Consider the following 23,163-nt stretch of genomic DNA (forward strand, 5'->3'; position numbering starts at 1 on the left):
CATTGTTAAAAATGACATCCTCATTCTGGACGTGGGTAGTGTTGGAAGGAGGAATGCAGTGGTTCAGGCTGTAAAAAGTCATGCATTTACTCATCCTGTGGTTGCAGCAATTTTGTTCCTACCACAAACCTTGCAGCCTGGACTCATCATCTGGCCGTCCCATACACATAGCCACCCAGACCTTCGGGAATCAGGGCATTGTCCCCCTGATGACAAGAGCTGCCCACTAAACCCTTGGCAAAATCCTTGGGCCGTCCAAGGCGACCCAAACACCTCTTTTTGTCTGGTGGGACTGATGTCCAAAGGTTGTTCCTCCTTCATCTTCTGCCAGTGGCTCGCTTTGCAGGCAAAAAGCTTCCCTGCAGTGATTCTTGCTGGCAAGGTTTGGAGACTTTCTGCATCAATTAAACGTCTGCTTTCCTGCCTTCTTCCAATTTAGGTATTTGTCGCTTGATTGTCATGGTGATTGCTGCCTTGAGCCCCTCACTGAGCGTGAAGCCTGTCGATTAGGATTCAGGGCAGCACTTGTGCTGGCATCGCAGGGGACCCTCTTCTGCTGAGCGCTTCACTGAATGCACAGAGTTCATTTTGCTGCGGAAATCCCAGTCGAACAGCGACTCTTCACAGCGCGCAAACCAGGTTGGCTTTGATTTTTGTAATTACGTGGAAACAACTTGATTTCCTTGCGAGCATGTTGTCAGTGCGGTCCTCACAGCCTGTTTCCTGGCCAGAGGATCTGGATGTGGGTGTTCAGGAACCCCGAAGGACTCTTTCAGGAAGGCAACTGTTTTGCAGAACATGGGGAAAAGAAGCCCTTAACAAAAAACCCCAAGGTCTCTCTTGTGGAACAGCATGGGAAAGAGGAGCCATTTGCAAAAAATGTCAGTTCTGTCTTGCAGAAAAGCATGGGAAAAGAATGAATTTGGAGGGGGGGTAGGAAGAGAGAGAGAACGCCAAGAGGTCTCTCCTGCAGAAAAGGAGCCATTTGCTAGGCAGCGAGGTTTCTCAGGCAGCATCCCAAAGCACAGCTGCCCCAGGGGGAAGGCCAGGGACGCAGGGGCAGGTAGAAGGGGGGCGCGCGGGGGTGTGCTTTCGAGGAGCCTCGTTAGCGCAGTAGGTAGCGCGTCAGTCTCATAATCTGAAGGTCGTGAGTTCGATCCTCACACGGGGCAGCAGTGGTTTCCTCGTATTTTTGATCCGGTGGAGCTTTCCAAGGCACAGCAATATAGTTTTATTTTTTTTTAATCGAATTGCAGCAGGGGGTGCGACCGAGGCGGCGGGACCGAGCCCCGCGGGCCTGGCAGCGGGCTGCAGCGCGGGCCGTTACTGGGCACAGCCACCCCTCAGCGGCGCCCCGCCAGGCGCTTGGTCCTCCCGGGCGCTAGGGGGCGATCCTGCCGACCGCTCTAGCCGGGGAGGGAGGGGGGTCAAGCTCCATGGTCAGCGGGAGGCGTGGCGAGGCGATGGTGGCGGCGCTGATTGGTGGCGCCGGGCATGAGGCGGGCCGCCGGTGCCGCTGGCGCCGCGTAGGGCCCCGTGAGGCAGAGCGACCGCGGCCATGGCGGTGTGCGCCCGGCTGTGCGGGGTGGGCCCGGCCCGCGGGTGCCGCCGGCGGGGGGCGGCGCGGGAGCAGCGGCGCGGGGGCGCCGGCGACAGCGAGCCCGACACCGACACCGACCCGGAGGAGGCGGGCGGCGGCGGCGCCACGGAGGACGAGGAGGCGGCGGAGCGCATTGAGGGCGGGGGGCCCGCGGCGCACCCCGCTGAGGCCGGCCCGGCCGGGCGGGCGCCGCTGTCCCTCCTGGAGCTGCCCCCCGAGCTGCTGGTGCAGATCTTCGGTTCCCTGCCCGGTACCGACCTGCCCAGCCTGGCCCGCGTCTGCACCACCTTTCGTCGCATCCTCCGCACCGACACGATCTGGCGGCGGCGCTGCCGCGAAGGTACCGCCTGCCTCGAGGTGGGGGGCCGGGGGAGCCCCCAGGGGCTGGCCCCGGGGGGGTGCAGGGAGGAGGATGGGTCGGGGGTGCAAGGTGAGGGGCCCGGAGGATGCAGGAGCACCCGGAGGGTGGGGAGGTGGCGGGGTGCGGAGCGGGGCATCCTAACGGGGTGCAGAAAGGAGATGGTGTGTGGGGTCGGGAGGAGCTGGGGCCTGAGGGGGGGGCGGGTGTTGGGGCCGGGGGGGTGCGTGCAGGAGGGAGAAGAGGGCAGCCCCGGGCGCCTCTGGGGCATGGGCCCTTCCTGGTGCATTTGCTGCAGAAGCCGTGATGTGAGCGGCTCTGGCAGAGGGCATCAAGCAGGGCTTCTGCCCCGGGGAGCACGGGGACGGCACCAGGACCAGGCCCTGGCAGGTGATGCTTCCATGTGGGTGTCCTTGGGTGAATCCTGCGGATGGGGTGCTGCGGGCGGCGAGGGTAGGGAATGGTGGGCTGCCACAGCATGGGCCTGTGCTGGGGAAGGAAGGAGTCGGTGGGTGTGCGGGGCTGGGGGCCCTGGAGCCGCAGGGAGCCCGCTGGGGTCTAGCGAGCGGGTGGAGGAGGCCAGGCCTGGCTAAGGTCATCCCTTCCCATCCTGTCTCGGGAGGTGCAGTGCCAGGTTCCGAGGGGTTCCCACTGTGTTCCCAGGGGAGTGTGTGTGTTGTGAGGATGCTGTGCCGCATCAGCGCAAAGGCTTGGGGTGTTGCTTGTCAGTCGTGTCTCGGGTCTGTGCTGCTTGGCCCTGCTGCGATTCTTATTCTTTACACATCGTCCTTTTCCTCGCATCAATGTGGCTCTGTCCCATGTTTGTTAATCCAGCGGCTCTCCCGCTCTCCAAGGGCTGTCTTGCTGTGCTCATCATCTCTCTAAATAGTGTGATCCTGCCAGGTGCATCTGATGCCAGCACATGAAGTCATGTATTTTTTTGTTGTTGTTGTTTGTTTTCTGTTTTTAATAGCAGCGAGGGCATTGGGATGAAGAATTTAGGTATGTCAGAGTGGCTGGCTGCCATGGGCAGTGGGATCTGTTCAAATGTGTTAAACCTTGCAGCAACGAGTTCGTGCCTTATCAGCACTATCCCAGAACCCTTGAACAGTACAAAGGCTGTACCTAGAAAAAGTATACCAAAGCATTCTCATTTCTTAATTCAGCATGGGGTGATCTCATTGTCCCAATAACTTAACATTGTTTTTTGGAGATAGACTAATAAAATGGTGTTCATACTAACACAGAATCCTCATGGACTTTGTGTATTTCATGAACAATTTGTAAAGGTCACTGATTATTATTTTGATAGATTATGATCCTGGCAAAATCTTTATATAGAAAAGTATATAACTTTTAAATGTAGTCTAGATTGTTTTGTAAAGGAACCACTAAACTAGGCCTAATGGGGAAATTTATTTATTAAATTAATGACCACTCCTTGGATTTTCTTGCTGGTAGATAAAGCAGTGTTCAAGAGCTTAGCTGAAATTTAAAGAAACAATGGGCTTTGTATGGCTAAAACTAAACTGGACAGGAAGGGGAAGTATGAAGACTACACTTTGTTCCCAAGGCCCTTAGCTAGCTACAAGGAGAGAGGTGCATAAAACAAATCTTTATGCTCTTTTTGCACATTGTTTCTTACATGTCCCCAGCATATCTGTTCTGGCCACTGTCAGAGAGCGCTTTGGTGGACTGCTGGTATGATTAATCTTGTACCAAAGGCATGGTGTGCCGTCTGTGCCAAACGGATAAGGGTCAGGTTCCTGGCTGGAAAACTACATCTCCCAATCTGTTAGTGCCATCTTGTAACCAGTCATGGTTCTCAGAGCGGTTCCTGATCTAGACTTCTTGCATAGTGCTTTGTGTTGCTCTACACAGCAGTGTAAGTAGTTACTGTTGTGGTAGTACTGTAACTTTGAGTATTTGTATGTATGAGCGTAAAATCGGTCGTCATTTCATGGAGCTGTTTTGTGGTTAATTTCTCTGCATATATTTCAGAGATATGTTGCACATGTTCAGCTGTAGAGTGTGCTCAAACGTGAACATGCCACTACATGATGAGTGCATCTACTTAAGGATGTATATGGACATTGGATATTAGTATATAAATACACATACAAAATTTAAAATATCCTGCCCTGTATCTCTGTATAGCAGTACATTGGTGACTGTATGATAGTCGACCATAAAATTTAATTACTTTGTGTAATCTTTTTTGAAAACAAGCCATGTCCCAACTGAGGACAGTTCTTAAGTGTGTGCTTGTATCTGAGCCTTGTGAAGCTGCACATCCTAGAAACAGAGCGAGAACACGTGTGACTCTCCTAGCATACTCCTTATACTGGTGGCTTATTCACTCTGAAGCCTACTGATACGTTCCAGAGCTGAGCTCTCTGAGGAAGTAACTGGTAAACCTTGTCAGTCGTATATGCAAAACTATTTGTGTTCTCAGAAATGCACAGCAGTAAAGAGACAAAGATGATCCTAAAGTTAACCAGAACACTTCTCTGAGAAGTTGATTCTTGCAGTGCTATGTTTCAGCCATTTTTTATCTTCATCTTGGACGGGAGTAGCGCTGAATGTAAGGCAAAGCCTGGCCGTCACCCAGGTCAGATGGGGCACTCAATCCATTGAGCGTTGATACCTTGCTCTTGCACTGCTGTGGGCTGGCTCAGCTGTAGATTAGTCTTGGGACCATGTTGTGATTAGTATGAGCATCCAGAGGACTTGCCTTCCTGAAAATGGAGTGGCTTTTGCTGGTGATTGTGAGCTTGGGAAGTGCTGGGATTAACCAGAAGTAGTTTTGTAACACTGGTGTGGCTGTTAGGGCTGTTGTCCTTTTATCATTGCAACTGTTTGGAGTAAACAATGTCTCTGAATTGCTTCTTTGGCAAGACAAGTATTGCAGTGCTTTTGTGTTTTCTATAAATAGGAGATTGCTGATCTCTGCAGTGGGAGCAGAATTAAAGCCCGCTTCACCCTGGCTGGTGGCCTGACCTACCTTGATTAACACCTGATAGTCCATGCTAAATGGTAACCACTTTCATCTGAAAATAAAACAGTGCAAGTGCAGCAGAACACCTGGAAACAGATCAGTAATTCACAATAACCAAATCTAGAACTTGGATGGAAAAGCTTTTGTTTGGGAGAACAATCTCCAGCAGCTTTTGGAGCTGCTGAAACTTGTCAGCCAAGGTGTTGGCGTCTTTAACGTTCAGCAGGTTTTATAGAAAGAGGTGCCCCTGGAGAAGAGTGGGAAATCTGGTTTATACACTCAGTGAGGGGACTGTTGCACGGAGTTTAGTTCTTATAAGACTCCAGAGAATCCACGCAGGGGTTTGATGTGCAACTGTTCCCACAACAGGAGCGATTTCTTGTTTACTAGGGTGCAGTGCTACATGAAGGTGGTTTTAATAAGTCACAAGGCTTTAATCTCCCTTTATGTGAGGTTAAGCCATTGTATAATGTGTTTCTTGGTGAACCGTGATGGGCTTTTCCTCAACTCTGACCGCGTTCTTTGGCATTTCAACTACAGCTTGGCAATGGTTTGCTGTCTCTTGCTGCTAACGGCAGGTGCTCGCTCTCTGTCTCGCCATCCTTCAGTCTTCCTTAAATCTGTTTGGGAGCTGTTGATCTGCAGGTACACATCTTTTGCTTTAGGATTTCCACAAAGGCTTTCATTTGTTGCAGGTCAAATCTCCTTTTGCTCAGCTCCTTACTTGTGGCTGCAAAATATCTCAGTGGTAACTACAAGCCTTCCTCTGGGAGAAGTACTTGGGAAAGTATTTAATGTATTTTATTCCGATAGTTCAGCCTTTAGAAACAAGAAGCTGGTTCCAAACTTGTTCACCTGATATTTCGGAGATGCTAGCCTGAGAATCTTCCATTTTTGTGGTCTCTGAATTAACCCAGTAGGTTTCTGTGCTTTCTGTTCTGTGTACAGCCTTGTAAACATGCATTTATCCAGGAGTGACTGGAGGACATGATTACTCAGAGCACAGTGGAAGCTTAGCAAAGGTAAGGATGTCAAGCTCTACCAGATATCCTAATTTGCTCTCAGGTGCAGGTGTCCACATACAGTGCTAGCAGCTGCTTACTGGCATTGCCATGCTGAGAAAATCAGAAGGAAAAACCAGTTATTTGGTCTTTGACGTGAGTACAGGGGTTCTTCCTGATATGGGTTGGAAGAGCCTTGTTTGTTTGTTTGTTGTTTGTTTTTTAAACTTCAGCATAGGCCACACAGAAGGAGGCATGTGACACGGCTTCTTGTAGAAAAGGCAGGAATGTGAGGCTTAGAGCATATGGTGAGAGCAGGCCAGGGAGTAAATTACACTTGCAAAAGTATTAGCGCAGTTCAGAATAAATGGAGACTGCCTTTCCAAGTCGTTTAAATTCCAGTGCATGTGACCATGGAAACAGCACTGTGTCACTGTGTGTTTGGTAAAGCTTTCAAGCACTCATTATAAACCTAATAAAACAGGCTTCCCAGCTGGTCAAGTAAAACCTTTAAAACCAATTTCTATCCTTGCTTTTGAAGCAGGATTAAGTAGCCATTTTCTAACGGTATAAATTCTGTGTGTGAGTTTCTGTGACTATTAACTCCTTAAAATACTTTACTCGGTGAGCTGTTGCACTGAGATATGTTTCCTTAAAATAGACTTAATTACAGTGAAGTGGAATTTCCCAGGAAGCTTGAGCCCTGCAAAGCTTTCTTGGAAAAGGCTTTCTATTCTCTGTCGAGAAAAATCTTACCGGTTTTATTTTTCTGTAATTTATCTTGAAGCTCTATTTACTGTTAAAATTTGTCCCTCTTGTATTCTGGATTAAAAAGAGATGGCCAGCTTTCTTGCTTATGGTATTTGGAGTTTCTGTTGGCACTGAGCCAAAAGACTGATTTCCTCCCCCCCCCCCATGAAGTGGCCATCGTGGTGTTAACAGCTCAGGAGTCAGAAGAGCTGAAGTGATGCACTTACCTGGACCTAAGCCATCACTGGGCTTCTGACTCTTTGTAGTTGTTTGCTGAACAAAACAGGGTAAGGACTAGTTATCATAAAATGACATGAGTGGTAAAACACACTGAAATGAGATTTTTTTTTTTTCCTTGAGAATAGTTTCTTATAAGAGACTTGGATGTCTAATGTTAAATAGCATGTAGCAATATCAAAATTTGAAATTTTTGCCTTTTTTTTTTTTTTTTTAAGGAGCTTGCTATTACTTGGGAGAACTTTGAATCTTTCCAGGAAAGACTTGACCTATAACATTTAGGAAGTGCGCCTTCAGTGGTGATTTGGCATTCATAAAATTTCACTGGGGGTTATCAAGGGCACTTGCATGAAGTTGGGATAGAGCTGTAACACTTCATCACTTCCCACCTCACCCTGTTGTTTCAAGATACCTGATGGTAGTGGATCTACTGTGGTACTGCACAGAGACCGCGCTCAGAGGGATTTACACATCTGCTAGGGAAAGAAAACACTTTGTGAAAAATTAGCACTTTCTGCAGGAGGAGAGAATGTCACTGTGCTAGTACTGCTGTTGGAGAGCAACCCGGAGAAATGCCATTCGGGCAGGATCCTCTGCATGTCTCCTCCCTTTATGATGCAGTATAAATATCTTCAGTGACACTGAATTTAATCTAGCTGCAATGCCTGCTGCGCAAAGTGTGCATCTTACTGATTGTGTGGCCAGGTGAGTATTTGTTTACATGGAAAGAGTTGGCTGTTTCTAAACAGTAGCTATGACCACACTGTTTCTGTCATCTTACAAAGATCTCTAGCTTTCAGATCAGCTGAGGAAACATACTGTTCCCTCCATCCCTTTGATGTAATTACCAAACACATACCCACTTATGTACATATGCAGGCCGGTGGTTGGAAGCCTCGGTAGCTCTGGCAGGAGGGGTAGGCATGGCGTGATCTGCTGGGAGGGTCTGAATTTCTAGCCTCCAGCAGAGCTCTGGTTTCACAGATCCGCAGAATGGCTGTGTGGGGTCAGCTGGCTGTAGCCAGCACTAAATAGCTTGTGCTGGGCTGGATGTACTTTCCTGTCTGCTCTTTGGCTAATTGTGCTTCCTCATCCCACTTTGTGTTTGGTAACACTTGGAGCTTGCTCTGGCTTTTGCTACAGAAGTCAGCAGGAATTTTGCCACTGACCTTTGCATCTTTTAGTGAAGGGCAGTGTGTGTGTTTGTGCCTTCTGCCCACTCTTATTGAACTTGCCGCTTACCCGAAGTGATGTTATGAAGAATGTATATTCCTCATAGGTGGGCTGACAGTAAGCTTTATCATTGTGTATGTGTACCACAAGTGTATTTGTAGATAGGAGGAGGCTGAATTAATTCAGGGAAACTTCTGCTTTTCTCGTGTATGAAAAATGAATTCTCACTTTGCAGCAGGTTACCAGCACTGGGTCTTTGGCAGCCATGGTAAATTATTAATTCAGGGAGGTTTGACTGAAGATAAGTTTCATATTTAATGATTTGATGAGGGCCTTCACAGACTTGTGTTGAATATCTGGCAGCTGTTTGGTATTGCTAAGGAAAGCTGGCGTTTGATCTGTGCTATAGATGTCTTTGATGTCAAGGAGGGTAGTTTTCTGTACTGAGATCTATTGGGGTCACTGCAGCAGGATGTTTTTTGTTGCTGATGATTTTTTGGGTCTCCCTCCTCTCACTTCCTCCCTCTGGTCTCCTAAGGATTTCTTGCATTGAGATGTTAGTGCTTGCTTTTATTTATTTAAAGTTTCTTAGAAGTTTGGCATTGACTCCCTGAGAATGAAAGGAGAGAATCTCATTTTCTGCTTCAAAGCTGCCTCGAAGATCTCTGGACTACTTTGTTTTCAGGGTGTTCTGTAAGCAATCAGAGGCATTTGAGTGTACAACAGACCCGTCTCAATCTGATCAGCTTTCAAGTGTAACCATATTTGTACATGCTGATGCCTGTTTCATGTCTCCATTTTGTTCTTTTTAAACTCTGTGACCTTTTGTTTAGGATCCTAATAAGCAGTTTTCCCTATTGGATACCTCAGTGGGAGCAGATAATTACTACACACAATCATGATTTGATCTGAACGAGCATACAGTCCCAGCTGGAATGAGTACATCTTCCAGATTTTGTGCTTTTTCTGGTCTAGGTGTAAGCATCTGTAACTGTGCTGTGTTTGTTGCAGGCATTGCTTGTAAAATGTGTTAGATTCCCAAGCTGCAATGAAATTACATCTAGTTTTCAGTTTTTTCGAAGCAGAAATAAGATCCTTGGACTAATGTGGCAGCTTGCAGGAACGCACCTAATAAGATCTCATTTTTGCTCCAACAGTTGATATCAAGATCGTGGGTAGCAAACACCTTTGTGCCAGGACTGACATTATCATCTGTGTCATTGCAGAATATGGTGTCTGTGAAAACCTGCGGAAATTGGAGATCACAGGAGTGTCCTGTCGAGATGTTTATGCCAAGCGTAAGTAATAAAGCTGATATAGATCTGTATGTTCTTGCTTAGTACCAATTTTGAAAGCATATATGTGTTGAATATTTATTAAACTTTGGTGACATAAGTTATTCAGACTTACTTGTTGATGGCAGGGGTTTCATCTGTGAAGTTAACCTGTTTGGAGTTTTATTTAATACTAAGCAGATGCCCAGAACTGAGATGTCTGTGCCTCCTAATCCTTTAGTGGGAAAAGAGCATGTAATTTAACTTTATAATAAAGCGTACTGAGGATTTTTTTTAATCCCATCCTGTTCTGCCATTTCCAGATCTTGCTAAAGAATTAACTGGTATTTTTCCATAGCCCTAATGTTGCCAAGTCTTACTCTTGGTGAAAGGATGCTGTTACGTTGACACTGGCGAAGTGCTGTAGCTAAAGGGATGAGCATTCCTCTGGGCTGCTCCTGAAGGAGGAGAGCCTGGCAGGGCTGGGCTTCTACCAGGGTGTCGGTGTGTTTTAGGAATGGCTGTGGGAGTGGGACCCCCAGCTCCTTAGACCCGCTGTGCCTTCTGCAAGGCAGATGCACGTCTTCTCCCTTGCAGGAGGAAGGGGTGGGGGCATCATTGGATGAGAGAAACCAGGGTAGGCTGAGGACTGAACAGAGGCCTGGGTCCATGGTGAGGCTGTCTCTGCTGTCACCAAATCTTGCTCTTTGCAGTCAGAACCTGAGCTGGTTGCTCAGATGGCCTGGCATAGCCCCCCAAGAGCTCCCATACCAGCACTGTCAGGCTGTGTTGCCTCTATCCCCCGCCCCCTCCCCCCCCCCCCCCCCCCCCCCCCAGTTTTTGTAAGGTTTTGTAATGATGTGTGGTCCTTAGGATAAAACCAGATTTAACCTGCAGCACTTGAACTATGGCTTCTGGATGTTCACAGAAGGCCCTGCTTTATGAAACAAAAGCAGAGAGGTCAACTATGAGAGGTCCCTGTAGGCTTTGCAGACCCAAAATCTGGCTCAGCTTCTACATGTACTGTATTTGCTGAACCTTGAAGCAGTGATAACCTCAAGCATTGATCTTTAATGCTGGAAAGAAGAACAGGTAGGAGTGTTTTAATGCCATCTTTAACAGACTTGCTGAGCATCCACAGGAAAATTATTTCGTCAGCTAGCATCCCTCTTTACCTGTTTGTACACCAGGAATGGGACTGCCTAATTTTTCTGGGTGGGAGGGCTTAGTCTCATTAGTACTTGAGGCCTCCCTTACTTTCCTTTCAGCCAGTATCTCTGTATGACATTGGTGTGGTAACAGCCATACAGCACATACCATATCAGATCTTAATTCTGCATTGCCAGTCTTAAATGGCAGAACATCTCTTCATGTCCTGTAGTCTTTTTCACTAGCCCAGTGCTGGATCTCGCAGCCACGGCTGTGAGCAGTCACCCGGGAAAGACTGAGAAGGGGGCAAGCCTATGTGATACTTTCCCATGTACTCTCCCAGCTTCTGACTGTTTTCAGTTTTGGGGGATTTTCAGTGTCTAATGCAGTCTGTTGATTCAGTAGATCTCTTACATGTATGTTTCCAGTCTTTGCACCAAAGCAGTTTCTGAATCCTTAGCATCCATTGGCAAGTAGTTGCACGTGATGTGTGAGAACCACCTCTGTGACAGACTTTGCTGTGCTTCTGAGTGAGGGCTGTGTGTGTAGCCTTTCAGCAATCCTAACCAGCAAGGGTTACTGTGAAGTCGGAATGCTCAGCAGCTGTTTCTGACTGTCAGGGATGCACCATCTCAGTTCTCCTGCTCAGATTCAGCGGTTTGCCCTGTTGCAGACACTTAGTGAAACAGTTTCCTGGTGGTGTGACCCAGTTTTCTCTCCAGTCTCATAAACCTCTTTAATTGCAGAAGAGTTTGATCTGGGGGTACTGGCAGGACTCTCGTGCATTTTTCTGTCTACTGAATCTGCTTCTCTAAGTAGTAGTGTGGGAAATGGGGAACTGAGCTTAAGCACTAGAAAGAGTTACTAATCCAAGGCCTGGGCTACTGTCCCTGTAGTTACTTGGCCTAAATGGTCTTCTGAGACAGTGGTGCTCATTACAGTCACACTACAGAGTTTGAGGAGGACCCCGATTCCACCTTGAACTCACTAGATGCCATTTGTAAATATTATCTATGGGAATCTTGAACATGCCAAGTTCTGTGCGAGTAATCCTGCTAACCTGAGACCAGGGCGGACTGAAACAAGTGGTGCACCACAGCTGGAAGTGAAGTCAAAAGAGTTTGACTTTCCTGTGGTGTTGGGCCAGATTCATCGTACTGTTACGTGCTGGTTACAGTGGAGCAGAGTTCGCTGGTACTTACCCTGCTGTGTCTGTTCAGGTATAAACCCACGAGTGAAGTCGGGGCGTTTTATGAAAATCCTTCCCGACTACGAGCACATGGAGTACAGAGATGTTTACACCTGCCGTACGTACCTCCTGCTGGTTGATGCTTCCTGCACTAAGCAGATATAAGATGCTGCATGGAGTGTGACGTTGCTTTATTTTGGGGTGGACCTTGGGACAGTATGGAGGGTGCCAGTTAGTCGGTTCTTTCTGTTGTGCTTTCACGGAGTGTTCTGCCCCTTTGGAGTGACCACGCGTGTAAGGTGGGCAGTGAGGTATGTTGGTCTCCTTTTGAAGTGCTTTGAGTTAGAGAATTGTCCTGACCGAGTGCAAAAAGGAGGGTCTCTTGTCACGGGGAGGACTCGCTCTGCGCTTCATGGACGGCTCCCTTCTTAAAAGGAAGTATTCAGACACCCTGGTGAGGGCTCCCAAAACCAAGTTTAAATAAGCCCTGTACTGACAAAAATCTTTGTCTTGATTCGGATGAGCTGCATCCAGATCCATAGCCTTACCCAGTGAAGAATGCTGGGGGTTCCCATACTAATTCCTTCCCTGCACAGTGAATCCTTTTAACTACAATCTCTGTCTCTAGGAAACATTCTGCTGATGTTTCAGAGATTGTGATTTGCCTGCCTTAGTCAAGAAGCCACTCTGGGTAAACTGTTCTTTCCCTCCTAATGTTGTACTGAGGGAAGAATAGTAAAACATTGGGAGTTAACACTTCTGTTCAGCAGGAGCTGGGGGGAATACTGGTTAGTTCACATCAATTAAGAAAGCCAGTACTGCTTGGTATTTGGAAGAGCTGTCTCTAATGCTGCTTTGGGTCTGCAGAGTTCAGCAAACTCAAGTTACTAACTCGCTGGTGCTTGGGAATGTAGTTTTTCACACATGCTCCTGAGCGGAGTGGATGCTGCAGACTAACCTGTGCTAAAGAAAGCAGTTGACCATGGGTCACGCAGAGAAGATATGCCTTTAATATGAGTCATGACAGACAAGCAGCAGCAGTGCTACAGCAGGAATTGGTAGAAAGTTTAATTTAGGTTTGCAGTCCTGCCTGTCAACATCAGCCTTGTTCTGGAGCTGGAAGGGGAGGAGAGGCATGTCCAAGCTGCCTTGCAGAAAGAGGAATCTACATCTACAAAATCTTTTGTAGATTGCTACCTGGGTGTTTGCTCCAAATGTGCCACTTGTGGTCGCTCTCAAGTGGCATTTTGCGCTCTTCCCTCAGTTAATTCTTTAGCTGCAGCCCCAAATTTCTGATGCCTCATGCCCCTTCCCTTTAGGGGCATGTTGTATTACTTGAGAAAAGCCAATGTGGTTTAAGATGCGACTGCCCATTTCCCCCTTTATCCCCCTCCTCTGTATTAAGACTGTGTCGCCAGGACTTACCATGCGAGTGCTCCCTGATTCATATTTACGCAGCGTTAGCCAGGTCAGCTTGGATCACTTTCTCCAGCGTTTTGAACCAGCCTGTCTGACGCTTAGCTTGTTCCACTAGCAGGTCATTAATCGCTAGCTGAGGGGCAGTAACTGCTTATACTGTTCTAACTCATTGTGCTTATGGATACCCTGCTATCCTGAGGGTCTAAGAGAGTTGTAGCGGGTCAGGTCTCTTCCACTCAAAGTGAGCTACCAGTGCTTTAAAGGCTGCAGCTTTCACTGAAAACTCCCATATCAGGTTTTTGCATTTCTCTGCCTGTGCCCTCCGAGCTGGACACGGTGAATAAGATTTGGTTAAAACAGTAACATCTGAAAGCATCTCCTCCTGTTTTAATAACCCGTTCTGGGGTTGTAACTTGTCTGTTCATACCTATGGTGTCTGTGGCGTGCCAGCACTGCGATACTTGAATTGCTGTGCATTTGCTTAGTGTCACTTCCTTATCCTGTGCCTAACTGTAATGAGGAGCACAGGTATTAGACCTTGCCCAGACAGCCTTCTGTTGGTGACAGCTTGGGCATTCACTGCTTTTTCCTTGCCCGTTCCCATCTGGATTCAAGCCACCTTCCCATCTGAAGAGCGTGCAGTGTTGCTTGTGGCAATGTGGGTAATAGCCAGGCTGGGTGGACTTGTGCTGAAGTGTGCAGTGGATGTGTTTTTGCTCCATCTGGCAGGATGTGGGCTCAGAAATTCAGATAAGCAAGAGGCTTCTTTAGGATTGAGAAAAACAGGCAGCGTGCATAGCAGAGGAAAACCCTGGAGAAAGACCCAAGTGCTGTTTTCTTTTGAGGAGTAGGGAGGGAAACAACTGCCAGATCCATCCTGTATCTTGCCAGGAAGAGCTAGAGCTGGAATTCATCAGGTTTTTGCTGCAACGAATATAGCTGCTGGCTTGCTGGAGCTCAGAGACACCTCAGGCTTGAGAATGGAGCTGTATTTTTGCTTGGAGACTTTTTTGGGCCTGTGATGACCAAGTACTAGTGTTTTTCCCAGTAACTTCCTTCCCTGAATGAGCAGGAGGAGGAGCCCACAGCACCCTGAGCAAGTGAGGGAGACTACTTGGACGGGTCTGTTAAGGAGGGTGAGTCTAGGTGGAGCGCTGCTCACATTGCAGCCTCTTCCCCATCAGCTCATCTGGATGCTTCTGTGGTGCCAAACAGCTGGGTTTTTAAAAAATTAAACAGGAAGAGCTGCCCACAGGATTGGTGCAAGCTACACGCATGAGCTGCTGTCCAGGGGGTAGGGTTCTTTTGGAGGTGAATGGGATTTTCTTGCCGCCTCCTTCCTTTGCAGCCCCAGGTTTCCAGGTGGTCGGGGCAGATGGTGAAGCAGGCTCTGTCTGTGGCTCATCGGTGTTTCCTGGACTGCCATGGCTCCTGGCGAACCAAGCTGCAGCTGGAGCCAGCTGTTTACCCAAAGTGAGGACACAAGCTGCCCTCAGCAGACACGTGGCTTGGAGTAGAAGGGCTTGCTTCATCAAGCAGACACTTTCTGTGCTCTTGAAACGTCCATCAGCTCTGAAAGTGCTTATGACAGGAGCTGGGGGAGGAAGAACATCCTCCTCCCTCTTGGATAGCTCAGCATCAAGTTTTCTGTCCTAAAAATAATAATAATAAAAAAAGAAGCTGGGTTTTATCAGCTCCATGCCAGACAGGGTAGAAGGCAGATTGTGGTGGGTGAAGTGGCTGATGCACATACCAGTTATTAATGTGTAATTACTGCACTGAGACAAGAAGACAGGGAACATGATTTGCTTGCTTGCCTTAGTGCTGTTTGTGCTGCACTTGATTCACTGGGTCAAACCAGGCCATCAGTCTTAAATTGTTTACTGCACAGGAAAAAGGCTCCTCCAGGCCAGTTGGCAGCAGCCTGGACAACCCTCCCTGCTGCCCTAAACCTCTGTGGAAGTTCTCTGCTTTGGCATAATAAAAACACTCCTGTAGTTCTTGTTACCTGAAGTAGTTAATGAAACAAAGCTGTTCTAACATTTGCACTGAAACACAATTCTTCCTATAAATTCATGCAAAGCAAAAACTGTTTTTCAAGCCAGTCCTGTAAGTTTAAAATGGGTTATTGTGGCTTTCCGAGTTGGCCATGAATATCGTTGTAAGGCAAGTGTAGTATCATCTTGCCCTCCTTATAGAAATAATCTGCACCCTGTTGTTCCTGCCCAAAATACCAGGTTGTGTGTAATGTCTTCACGTGAAGGTTACTGGTCATGTCAGGAAAGTATACGGACAAATTTAATGTCTGCCTCTGTAAGGACTGGAGGCAAGTAGCATCTCTCAGCTTTCCTTGAGAGGAGATTGTTCTGTAATAGGCATTTTCTCCTGCTTGCTGAAGATGTTCCTACTTGTCCTTCGTTTTTGGTGGGACTGAAGGTGCACCTCTCTCTGAGATGGCAAGTGGAGAAGCCTCACCTGCTGCAGTAGGCTTTCAGGGGCACTTTGAAGCAGCTTTTGGGCGCTGCTGCAACAGCTGCTTACTGAGAATTCTTAAGGCTGTTACTGACCTAATAGCATTGCCAGATCTCCTGAGCTGGTGTGGTCTGTGTGCTTTGCCCGTGCTCTCTCAGTGGCTGTTTTTAAGGCTGCTTGACTCTGGAGACAAGTTTGTCTATACAAGGCAGGGAATTATTTCAAAATACTCCTATTTCCCTGTTCCTTACTGCCTTTCTGCCCGCCCTTATTTCCTGTTGCTTTGCAGTCTGAGGCATCAAGTACATTTTTGGTAACTGGAGACGGCAGATACTTTATTTGGTTTTAGCTCTGGGTATATCATATGATTTGCATTAATGGGACCGTGTTACAAAAGTTTTCTGGGAATTCCTGGTGAGGTATCTGGTTGTGTAAAGTCCTGGAAACTAACTCCTGCCCCTGCACCAGGGCCAGAAGCAGGGCTGCAGAGAACAACATAAATTTGTGCGAGCTTGTGGGAGGCCTCAGTTGAGAGCTGCCTGGCTGTGGTCAGATGTAACCAGCTTTCCTTAGGAAAGGCAGTTGTGGGTAGTATGGGTCGGTGTTGCGTGCAGTCTGGTAGCAGTCTTATTTTCCTTCCCCAAATCCTAATTCCTTAGCTTGATGTGCTCACTTCAGTGTCTCACTGTTCCCTAGTGCTGCACCGATACAGACACATCCTGGGATTATGGCAGCCGGACATCGGGCCCTATGGGGGACTGCTGAACGTGGTGGTGAGTACGTACCTCATTCTGGGGGCTGCGGTGATGAGGACTGATGAGTCTTTCGTGTACTGCTTTCTAGGCCTGGTTACCACCTCCATGCTACCGAGAAGTCTGAACAGGCAGCCCTCAAGCAAGTGACTGGGACCCAGAGCTTGCTTCTTGGATCTTTTCATCGTCACCGCCTTTCTCCAGACAGTCCTCTTGTTTTTCAGCTGTACTCCAAACAGCCAGAGGAGCACAGAGAGAACATGAACAAGTTTCAGGGAAAGGCTTGATTTAGATTTTAATGCTCATTATTCCAATGGCTGGCACAGGAGTCTATTCCTTGTGCATTGAGTGCAGCAGAGGTTTTAGCACTGGCCTGTCGCTTACTGCATTATTTTTGCCTGCAGCTGAATGTTTGGCAAAGGGTTTTGCCCTGGCATTCGTGCATTTCTCCTTCCTGTAGTCTGCCATACTTTTCACCAGCCCTTGTCTTAAGAATAATGTATCAGATGCAGTGATACTTTTGCACGACTGGGGCAAGACCTGTGCAGTCTGGCAGCTCTTGTGCTGCTGGGGAGAGTAGTTAATGACCAACGTATGGGTGAGAGCTGGGCTAGACGTTTGCATGAAGCCCTTGTTCTTTGCTCCAAGGTTCAGTAGGTGACAGGCTGAAGTGTAGCAAATCACGAGGCCTTTGGGTTTTGCGGGGTTCTGTTCCATGAACTGGTATAAGAGTGCATCCAACTGCACCAATACTTACATGATATTGTGACCTTATAAAGACAAGTGTGCCTCTGTGGCATTGCTCTGCTTTTGTCTCGGTTCTCTGTATTTAGAAAATCCACTTTCTCTGGAATTGCATGGCTTGAAGGAAGGATTCTGTTAGGCGTGCAGGAACAAGGTTGGCACTTTCACCTCTGAGCAGAGGAGATTGTTGCTTCCTGTGCTGGCTGTGAGTAATAGGGCCAAATAATTCCTTGTCCAAAAGGCGTGGATAATCATGAGAGGCAGAATTCATCTATTCGAGTATCTGCCAGTATGAGCTCTCAAACCAATTACAGTTTGACTAGCTGTGTGGTCTCTTCAGTGCAGTCTCCCTCTGGATCCTGTGCACCAAGTATCTGTCACAAAGTCATTTGCGGTAATAAAGGCCTGATCGTTTTCCAGTGGTGCAGGAAGCCCTGTAAAGAAACCCTTTTCCTCTTCACCAGGGCTGTGTGTGTGCATATGGTCTGGTTTAAATGCTGGAAAGCACTTTGGAAATGCAGCAAGCTGTTTTGCAGCTCCTGCCCTGTTGCAGAATAGGCCCCAGGGTTGTTTGCTGCAAACTCAACAGAAAGTGTGCAAGGCTGATGTAGTGTGCTTTGTCTCCCATCCCTCTGCAGGTTGATGGCTTGTTCATCATCGGGTGGATGTACTTGCCACCTCATGACCCCCATGTTGATGATCCGATGAGATTCAAACCTCTCTTCAGGATTCATCTCATGGAGAGGAAATGTGCAACGGTTGAGTGTATGTATGGTCATAAGGGACCTCATAACGGCCATATCCAGGTGAGCTCCTCTAGTACTTTCAGCATCCTCTGTCCTAGGTGTGATGTGCATGTGCGTGCGTGCACATTGGCTCTGGAAATGGATTAATTGAAAAAATGTATGAGAATTTTAAGTGATACGGCTTTCACCACCTTGTTGTATGTGTGGATACCAGCTGTATGCTCATTATGTGTCTGGCAAGTTGTGTGGGCTGTTCCCTGCTCTGAATTTGTTCACTGGCAATAGTACAGCAAGGCTGTTGGACGTCTTCTGTTGGGCTGGAGCGCAGTGGGAGGGTGGGAGCACCAGTACGCGTACAGGCTGAGGGAAAGGATATGTGAAATGGCCTTGTGCAGCCAGTGAATGTGTCCAAGCAGACACACAGACGTGTTCTGTTTTACAGTGAGACATTGAGAAAGTGATGTAGCATCCGTTCAGTACATTGGATGCTTTGAAAAGCTTCCTGAGAGATTGCTTCCTTTTCTTTGAAGAAGGAAGCTCAGAAGGAAAGACTGTAAAACTGGTGTCTTTCATTAGAATGCATTGGGGGTTTATTGCTTTCATTCAGCTGCTCTGTAGCTGATGCACTGGGTATCTTAATTTTTAATAAATTAAATTTAATTAATTATTATTAAATGATTTCTCTGTTGTAGCAAATTCAGTAGCCTTTGTTGTGTAAAGCATTTACTCTAAGCAGCCTTAGTTACACCATCCTAGGCATCTCTAAACAGGTCTGTAACCTGTTCAATTCTCCTCCATGGTAACTACAGATTGTAAAGAAGGATGAGTTCTCCACCAAATGCAACCAGACGGATCACCATCGGATGTCAGGGGGGAGGCAAGAGGTAAGAGTGCTCTGCCAAGTGTCTGCATTAAGGCTGTTTATATGTCCCCTTTCTAAAGATAAAGCATTGCTGTCTTAGCTAAGCTCTTAGCTAACGTTGGGGTCTGGGATGTGCTCTTCTCCCTTGTAATTTCTGTGTATCTGAACGTAGGTGAAAACCCAGGCTGGGTACCCTCTGGTTGATTTTCTGCAATCTGTTTTTTCGGGGTTTTTTTTGAGTAGAACTGGTCTGTTACTTGAATCAGCACTTGAAGTGGCCACACTTGAATAATTGCAAGAACTTGGGGAACCTCTTCTGTACTTGCTGAGGTGTGGTTTAAGGATACAGTATATGGGATCAGTTTGACATTGCACCCGTAGAATGTCTGGGTGCAGGCTGTTAATATCCATCCTGCTGAGCAGAAAGCTGTTTTAGGCAGTTCTCTGTGGCAGGGTGCTCTTTGAGCACCAGCACCTCTTTTTCTTTCTGTGCTGTGACACCGTTCCTGTTCGATAGCAGGCCTGTCCAAAGAAAGACAGCAACATGCATTGTATGCTGTGCAGCACTTGCCAGGCACTGATCTCTGTGGTATTGCTGTCTGAATAATTAAGATCTTTGAGATACAGGCCTAATATTCAGTACCAGCTGCATTTGAATACCTGCTTGTCAGTGAAGCACCTTTCTACTGCTTGTTGTCTTGGTCAAGGGATTAAAAATTTTATTTGGTTGGTTATCCTGTGTCAGCTGTAGCCAGCAAGGCAGATTCCTGACTCACACTGCGTGTTTTAAGGTGCAGGTATAAACGTCAGGATGAAGACCTTCAGCTAATACCTGTTCCAGGTAGTGCTGTTTGCTGCCAGCTGGTTAAACATGACAAATCTGATACTTCAGTTGCTTCTAACAAATGCTTTAAAATGTCTGTCTACTAATGGGAAACAGCTGGGTGAAAGGTTTAGTTAAGTGTTTTCTGGTTCTGTGGCAGATGAGAAATGCTTTAATACTTTCAAAGCACTGTGTTAAGTGTGCGTGGCATTATGGTAATTGGAGGATCTGGCTTTAGAAGATAAAGCAAGCAGGTTTGGAACATCATTTGGTAGGCAGCTATCTTAGTGTAAGCTGTTATCACACTAACTCATGGAGGGTATTAACTTGTCAGAGCTGGTGTAGAGGTACTTCAGGAGATGTTTTCAAAGCACCCTTTGGATTTAGATGCATCGGTATTAAATCAGCAGGGTTTAACCACCTAAATCTTTAGCGCCTTTTGAAAGCTTCTGCTTTTATGTTTAACATGCCAGGATAGGGCACAGGAGTCAGCTTATGGGCACACAAATGAGTTACTGCAAGGTAAGTCACGACATAAAGAAGTAGTAGATCAGCTATTTTGCAGAAACAGGTGATGCCTTTGCTTTTATTCTGAGGAGGCATATTGGTTCTACCTGTCATTTGTTTGAAGGAGAGTGTGTTTATTGTGTGGTGTCTGGCAGGTATAGGGCAGTTACCATTATCACTACGTGTTAGGCATATTTCCAAGCCAGCTCTGTAGTAGCACAGTCTTCTTCCCAAATCCAGTCATGGTCTTTCTGTAGCTTTGCCAGAGATTCATGCTGACAAGGTGAAGTCATGTTGGGGTGCATCAGTGTCGCAAATGAAATGCCTTTATCTTCCCCCTTTTCTTTATGTTGCAGGAATTCCGGACGTGGCTAAGGGAAGAGTGGGGTCGGACTCTGGAAGACATCTTCCATGAACACATGCAAGAGCTCATCTTGATGAAGTTCATCTACACCAGCCAATATGAGTAAGGGCACCAGCTCTTTCTAGGTATTGAGGCTGTTGCAACTGCAAAAGCACTTAGTCATTTGTTCCAAAGATGGGGTGCTTGCGGTGGGCTTTAACAGCCAGAGGAATGGTCTGTCTGTGCAAAGGCATGGTGAAGCACAGCACTTTCCAGTTGTGCAGAGAGATGAGGTGTAATGACAGCCATAATAATAAGGTTCCAAGTTCTTTAGAATAACTAGGCACAGTAAGGTGGCTTTGAGTCATTTAACTGTTTAATTTGAAGACGGAGCAAATGCCTGTGATCCCAAGGAGCTCTCTGCTTATTATCCGTATTAGTAAGCAATATACTTTGCAGTGTGCTAGGCACAAAGTCTCTCAGTCAGTCACTCAGACACTCCCTGAGAACTTGGTTTTTTTTTAACTGTCACTCCAGACTTCTAAAGCAGCCACCTCACTGTGGCAGATGTTTAAATGTGCTTCATCCTTCAGTTCTCGGGCAATCCCAAGGAATGAGGAGGTTTACTGTGACATTGCTGCAGGAGCCTCCTGGTATGCTAATGAGGACTGGTAGAGAGAAGTGAAGGGAGGCAGTGCTTGCATAGGTCTGGAGTGAAATCTGTTAAGCTTGTTGGTATTGCTGAAAACACAGATCCTGTATCAATCGTGACAACATCCCAAAGCTGCCTGGAGGAGCAGACTGCAAACACATCCCTCATCTTGAGGGATTCTCGCTTAACCTCTCTAATGTGTTGGTTTTTGCACAGCAACTGCTTGACGTACCGACGCATCTACCTCCCTCCTAGCAGCCCTGATGACCTTATAAAGCCAGGTCTCTTCAAAGGAACATATGGGAGCCATGGGCTGGAGATTGTCATGTTGAGCTTTCATGGAAGGAAGGCGAAGGGGACTAAGATCACCGTGAGTGTATTTTCCTTTCTCTCAGATGCTCATTACAGTATGCCTGATGCCATGGATCCGTAGAAGATGTCTCTGAGAGGTAGTCGGCTGTTGCCACCCTGAACCCTGTTCCTTGTGGGGATTGGTGGCACCGGGTGAATCTTAACACATGTAGAGTAGCTAGAACCTGCTTTGCAAAGTTTCTCATGATGCCACCTGGCTCCCCCTTCCTTTCCTCTCCCTTCCAGCTGCTTTCTGTGAGCAGCTGGTAGCAGGTCACTGGAGATCACCTGCGTGTATCTGAGCAGGCACCAGAGGTTGGCAGCTCCTCACTGAAGCCAGGCTAGTGAGCTCCTTCCTCTTTGCAGGGAAGGATTCTGACAAAATGCAGTTGCAGCTTTGACTTAAACCCTTGCAAGTACAGCCTGACTTGTAGCTTTTGATTTAAAATTCTCTTTCTGGGAGGGGGAAAACAGAGAGATGATGTAAACAGCTTGGGGAACAATAAACAAGGTCCAAGCAGGGTGGGTTTTTTTTGTGATTGTGGTATAGGGTGAGCTATGTACGAGTCAGATGATGGACACGGGGAGGATGCAGGTCTGAACTCTGGCACCCTGCCTTTGTAGCCGTGCTGTTGCTTCCTGTCTCTAGGGAGATCCCAACATCCCAGCTGGGCAGCAGACAGTGGAAATTGACCTGGCGCACCCTCTGCAGCTACCCGACGTTGAGAACCTTCATGATTTCAGTGAGCTCTCTCGCATCGTCCTGGAGGTCCAGGAGCAGGTGCGTCGGGAGGAACAGGAGAAGGAACACCGGCAGGGGGAAGAGGACCGCTCCCAGCAGGCTGCCTCCCAGCCTGCTGCAAAGCCCCTGGGAGGAGAAGGTGCCGAGGGGGAAGAGACTGCAGCTGGGGCAGAGGGAACAACCCAGGACAAGGCACCAGCTTCCCAGTCCTTCGTGCTGCCCATGGGAGTCATATCAAGGAATGAAGACTATCCCCGGACCTGCCGTATTTGGTAACGGGGACTAGTGGGTTTAATAGCCTAGTCGTGCCAGTCACTTTTTGAAACAGAACAGGGAAGTCCCTGAGGCATGTTCTGTATTTGCTTGTGCTTTACCTGTGTGCAGATCTCCCAGCCCCTTGTGCTCAGAGTTGCTGCTGCTGCTGTCCTCTCTCCCACGCTCTTGTTTGCTCCCCCTCTTTCTTACCACACTGTCAGCTACCATCCTGCTTCCTTCCTAGATTTTATCCTGTTACTTCTGAAGCTAGCACCTATCCTGTATTCCACCCCCGCCTTTTTTTTTAATGGTGCGTTTTGTTTCCCAGAGCTGCCCAGCTTGTATGTTTGGAGACCTGTTCAAGCTGCTTCCCGTTCCTGTGTGTGCCATTTGTGGTGTTTGGCTGTGGGAATACAGTGCGCTCTCCCACCCTTCCCTGCCTGCTGGTGCCTTGGGGCTAGCTCTGGAAGGTGCTGAGCACCCTAAGCAATAGGTGCACGTACGCAGAGAGCCTTGCTGAATGGGACCTGGAGTCAGTGAAGCAGTGTACTAAATGAAGTGTGGAAAAAGAGCCCAAAAGCTGAGGCTTAGGCAGGTGACCTTCAGCCAAACATCTGTGCTCATGGAAAAACCTACCAATAGCTGGTTAATCCCAGAAGGCCCCTGCTGACACAACTGAGTTGTGTTTGAATAAAACCCTGCTCCACCTGCTGCTTGCTTGGAGGTTAGGCTGACCTTTACTCCTCCTCAGCTCCATTTAGATTTT

At 47.6% G+C, this 23,163-nt stretch overlaps 1 protein-coding gene across 2 annotated transcripts in view; it reads left to right on the plus strand.

The window, feature by feature from the left end:
* The first annotated feature begins 997 nt into the window (after window positions 1–997).
* The window catches only part of FBXO31 (F-box protein 31), a 28,338-nt gene continuing 6,172 nt past the window's right edge, over window positions 998–23,163 (plus strand). The window contains exons 1-9 of one of the 2 annotated variants that reach the window (XM_080410677.1): window positions 998–1,940; window positions 9,344–9,415; window positions 11,761–11,847; window positions 16,317–16,393; window positions 17,755–17,922; window positions 18,672–18,746; window positions 20,411–20,520; window positions 21,266–21,419; window positions 22,050–22,414. In XM_080410677.1, coding sequence (XP_080266803.1) covers window positions 1,559–1,940; window positions 9,344–9,415; window positions 11,761–11,847; window positions 16,317–16,393; window positions 17,755–17,922; window positions 18,672–18,746; window positions 20,411–20,520; window positions 21,266–21,419; window positions 22,050–22,414 — 1,490 coding nt within the window. In that variant the 5' untranslated portion in view covers window positions 998–1,558. The remainder of the gene's footprint in view (window positions 1,941–9,343; window positions 9,416–11,760; window positions 11,848–16,316; window positions 16,394–17,754; window positions 17,923–18,671; window positions 18,747–20,410; window positions 20,521–21,265; window positions 21,420–22,049; window positions 22,415–23,163) is intronic. The other variant, XM_080410678.1, reaches the window with a different exon arrangement.

This window comes from Falco punctatus (assembly GCF_963210335.1).
Source record: "Falco punctatus genome assembly, chromosome: 14".
Lineage (NCBI taxonomy): Eukaryota > Metazoa > Chordata > Aves > Falconiformes > Falconidae > Falco > Falco punctatus.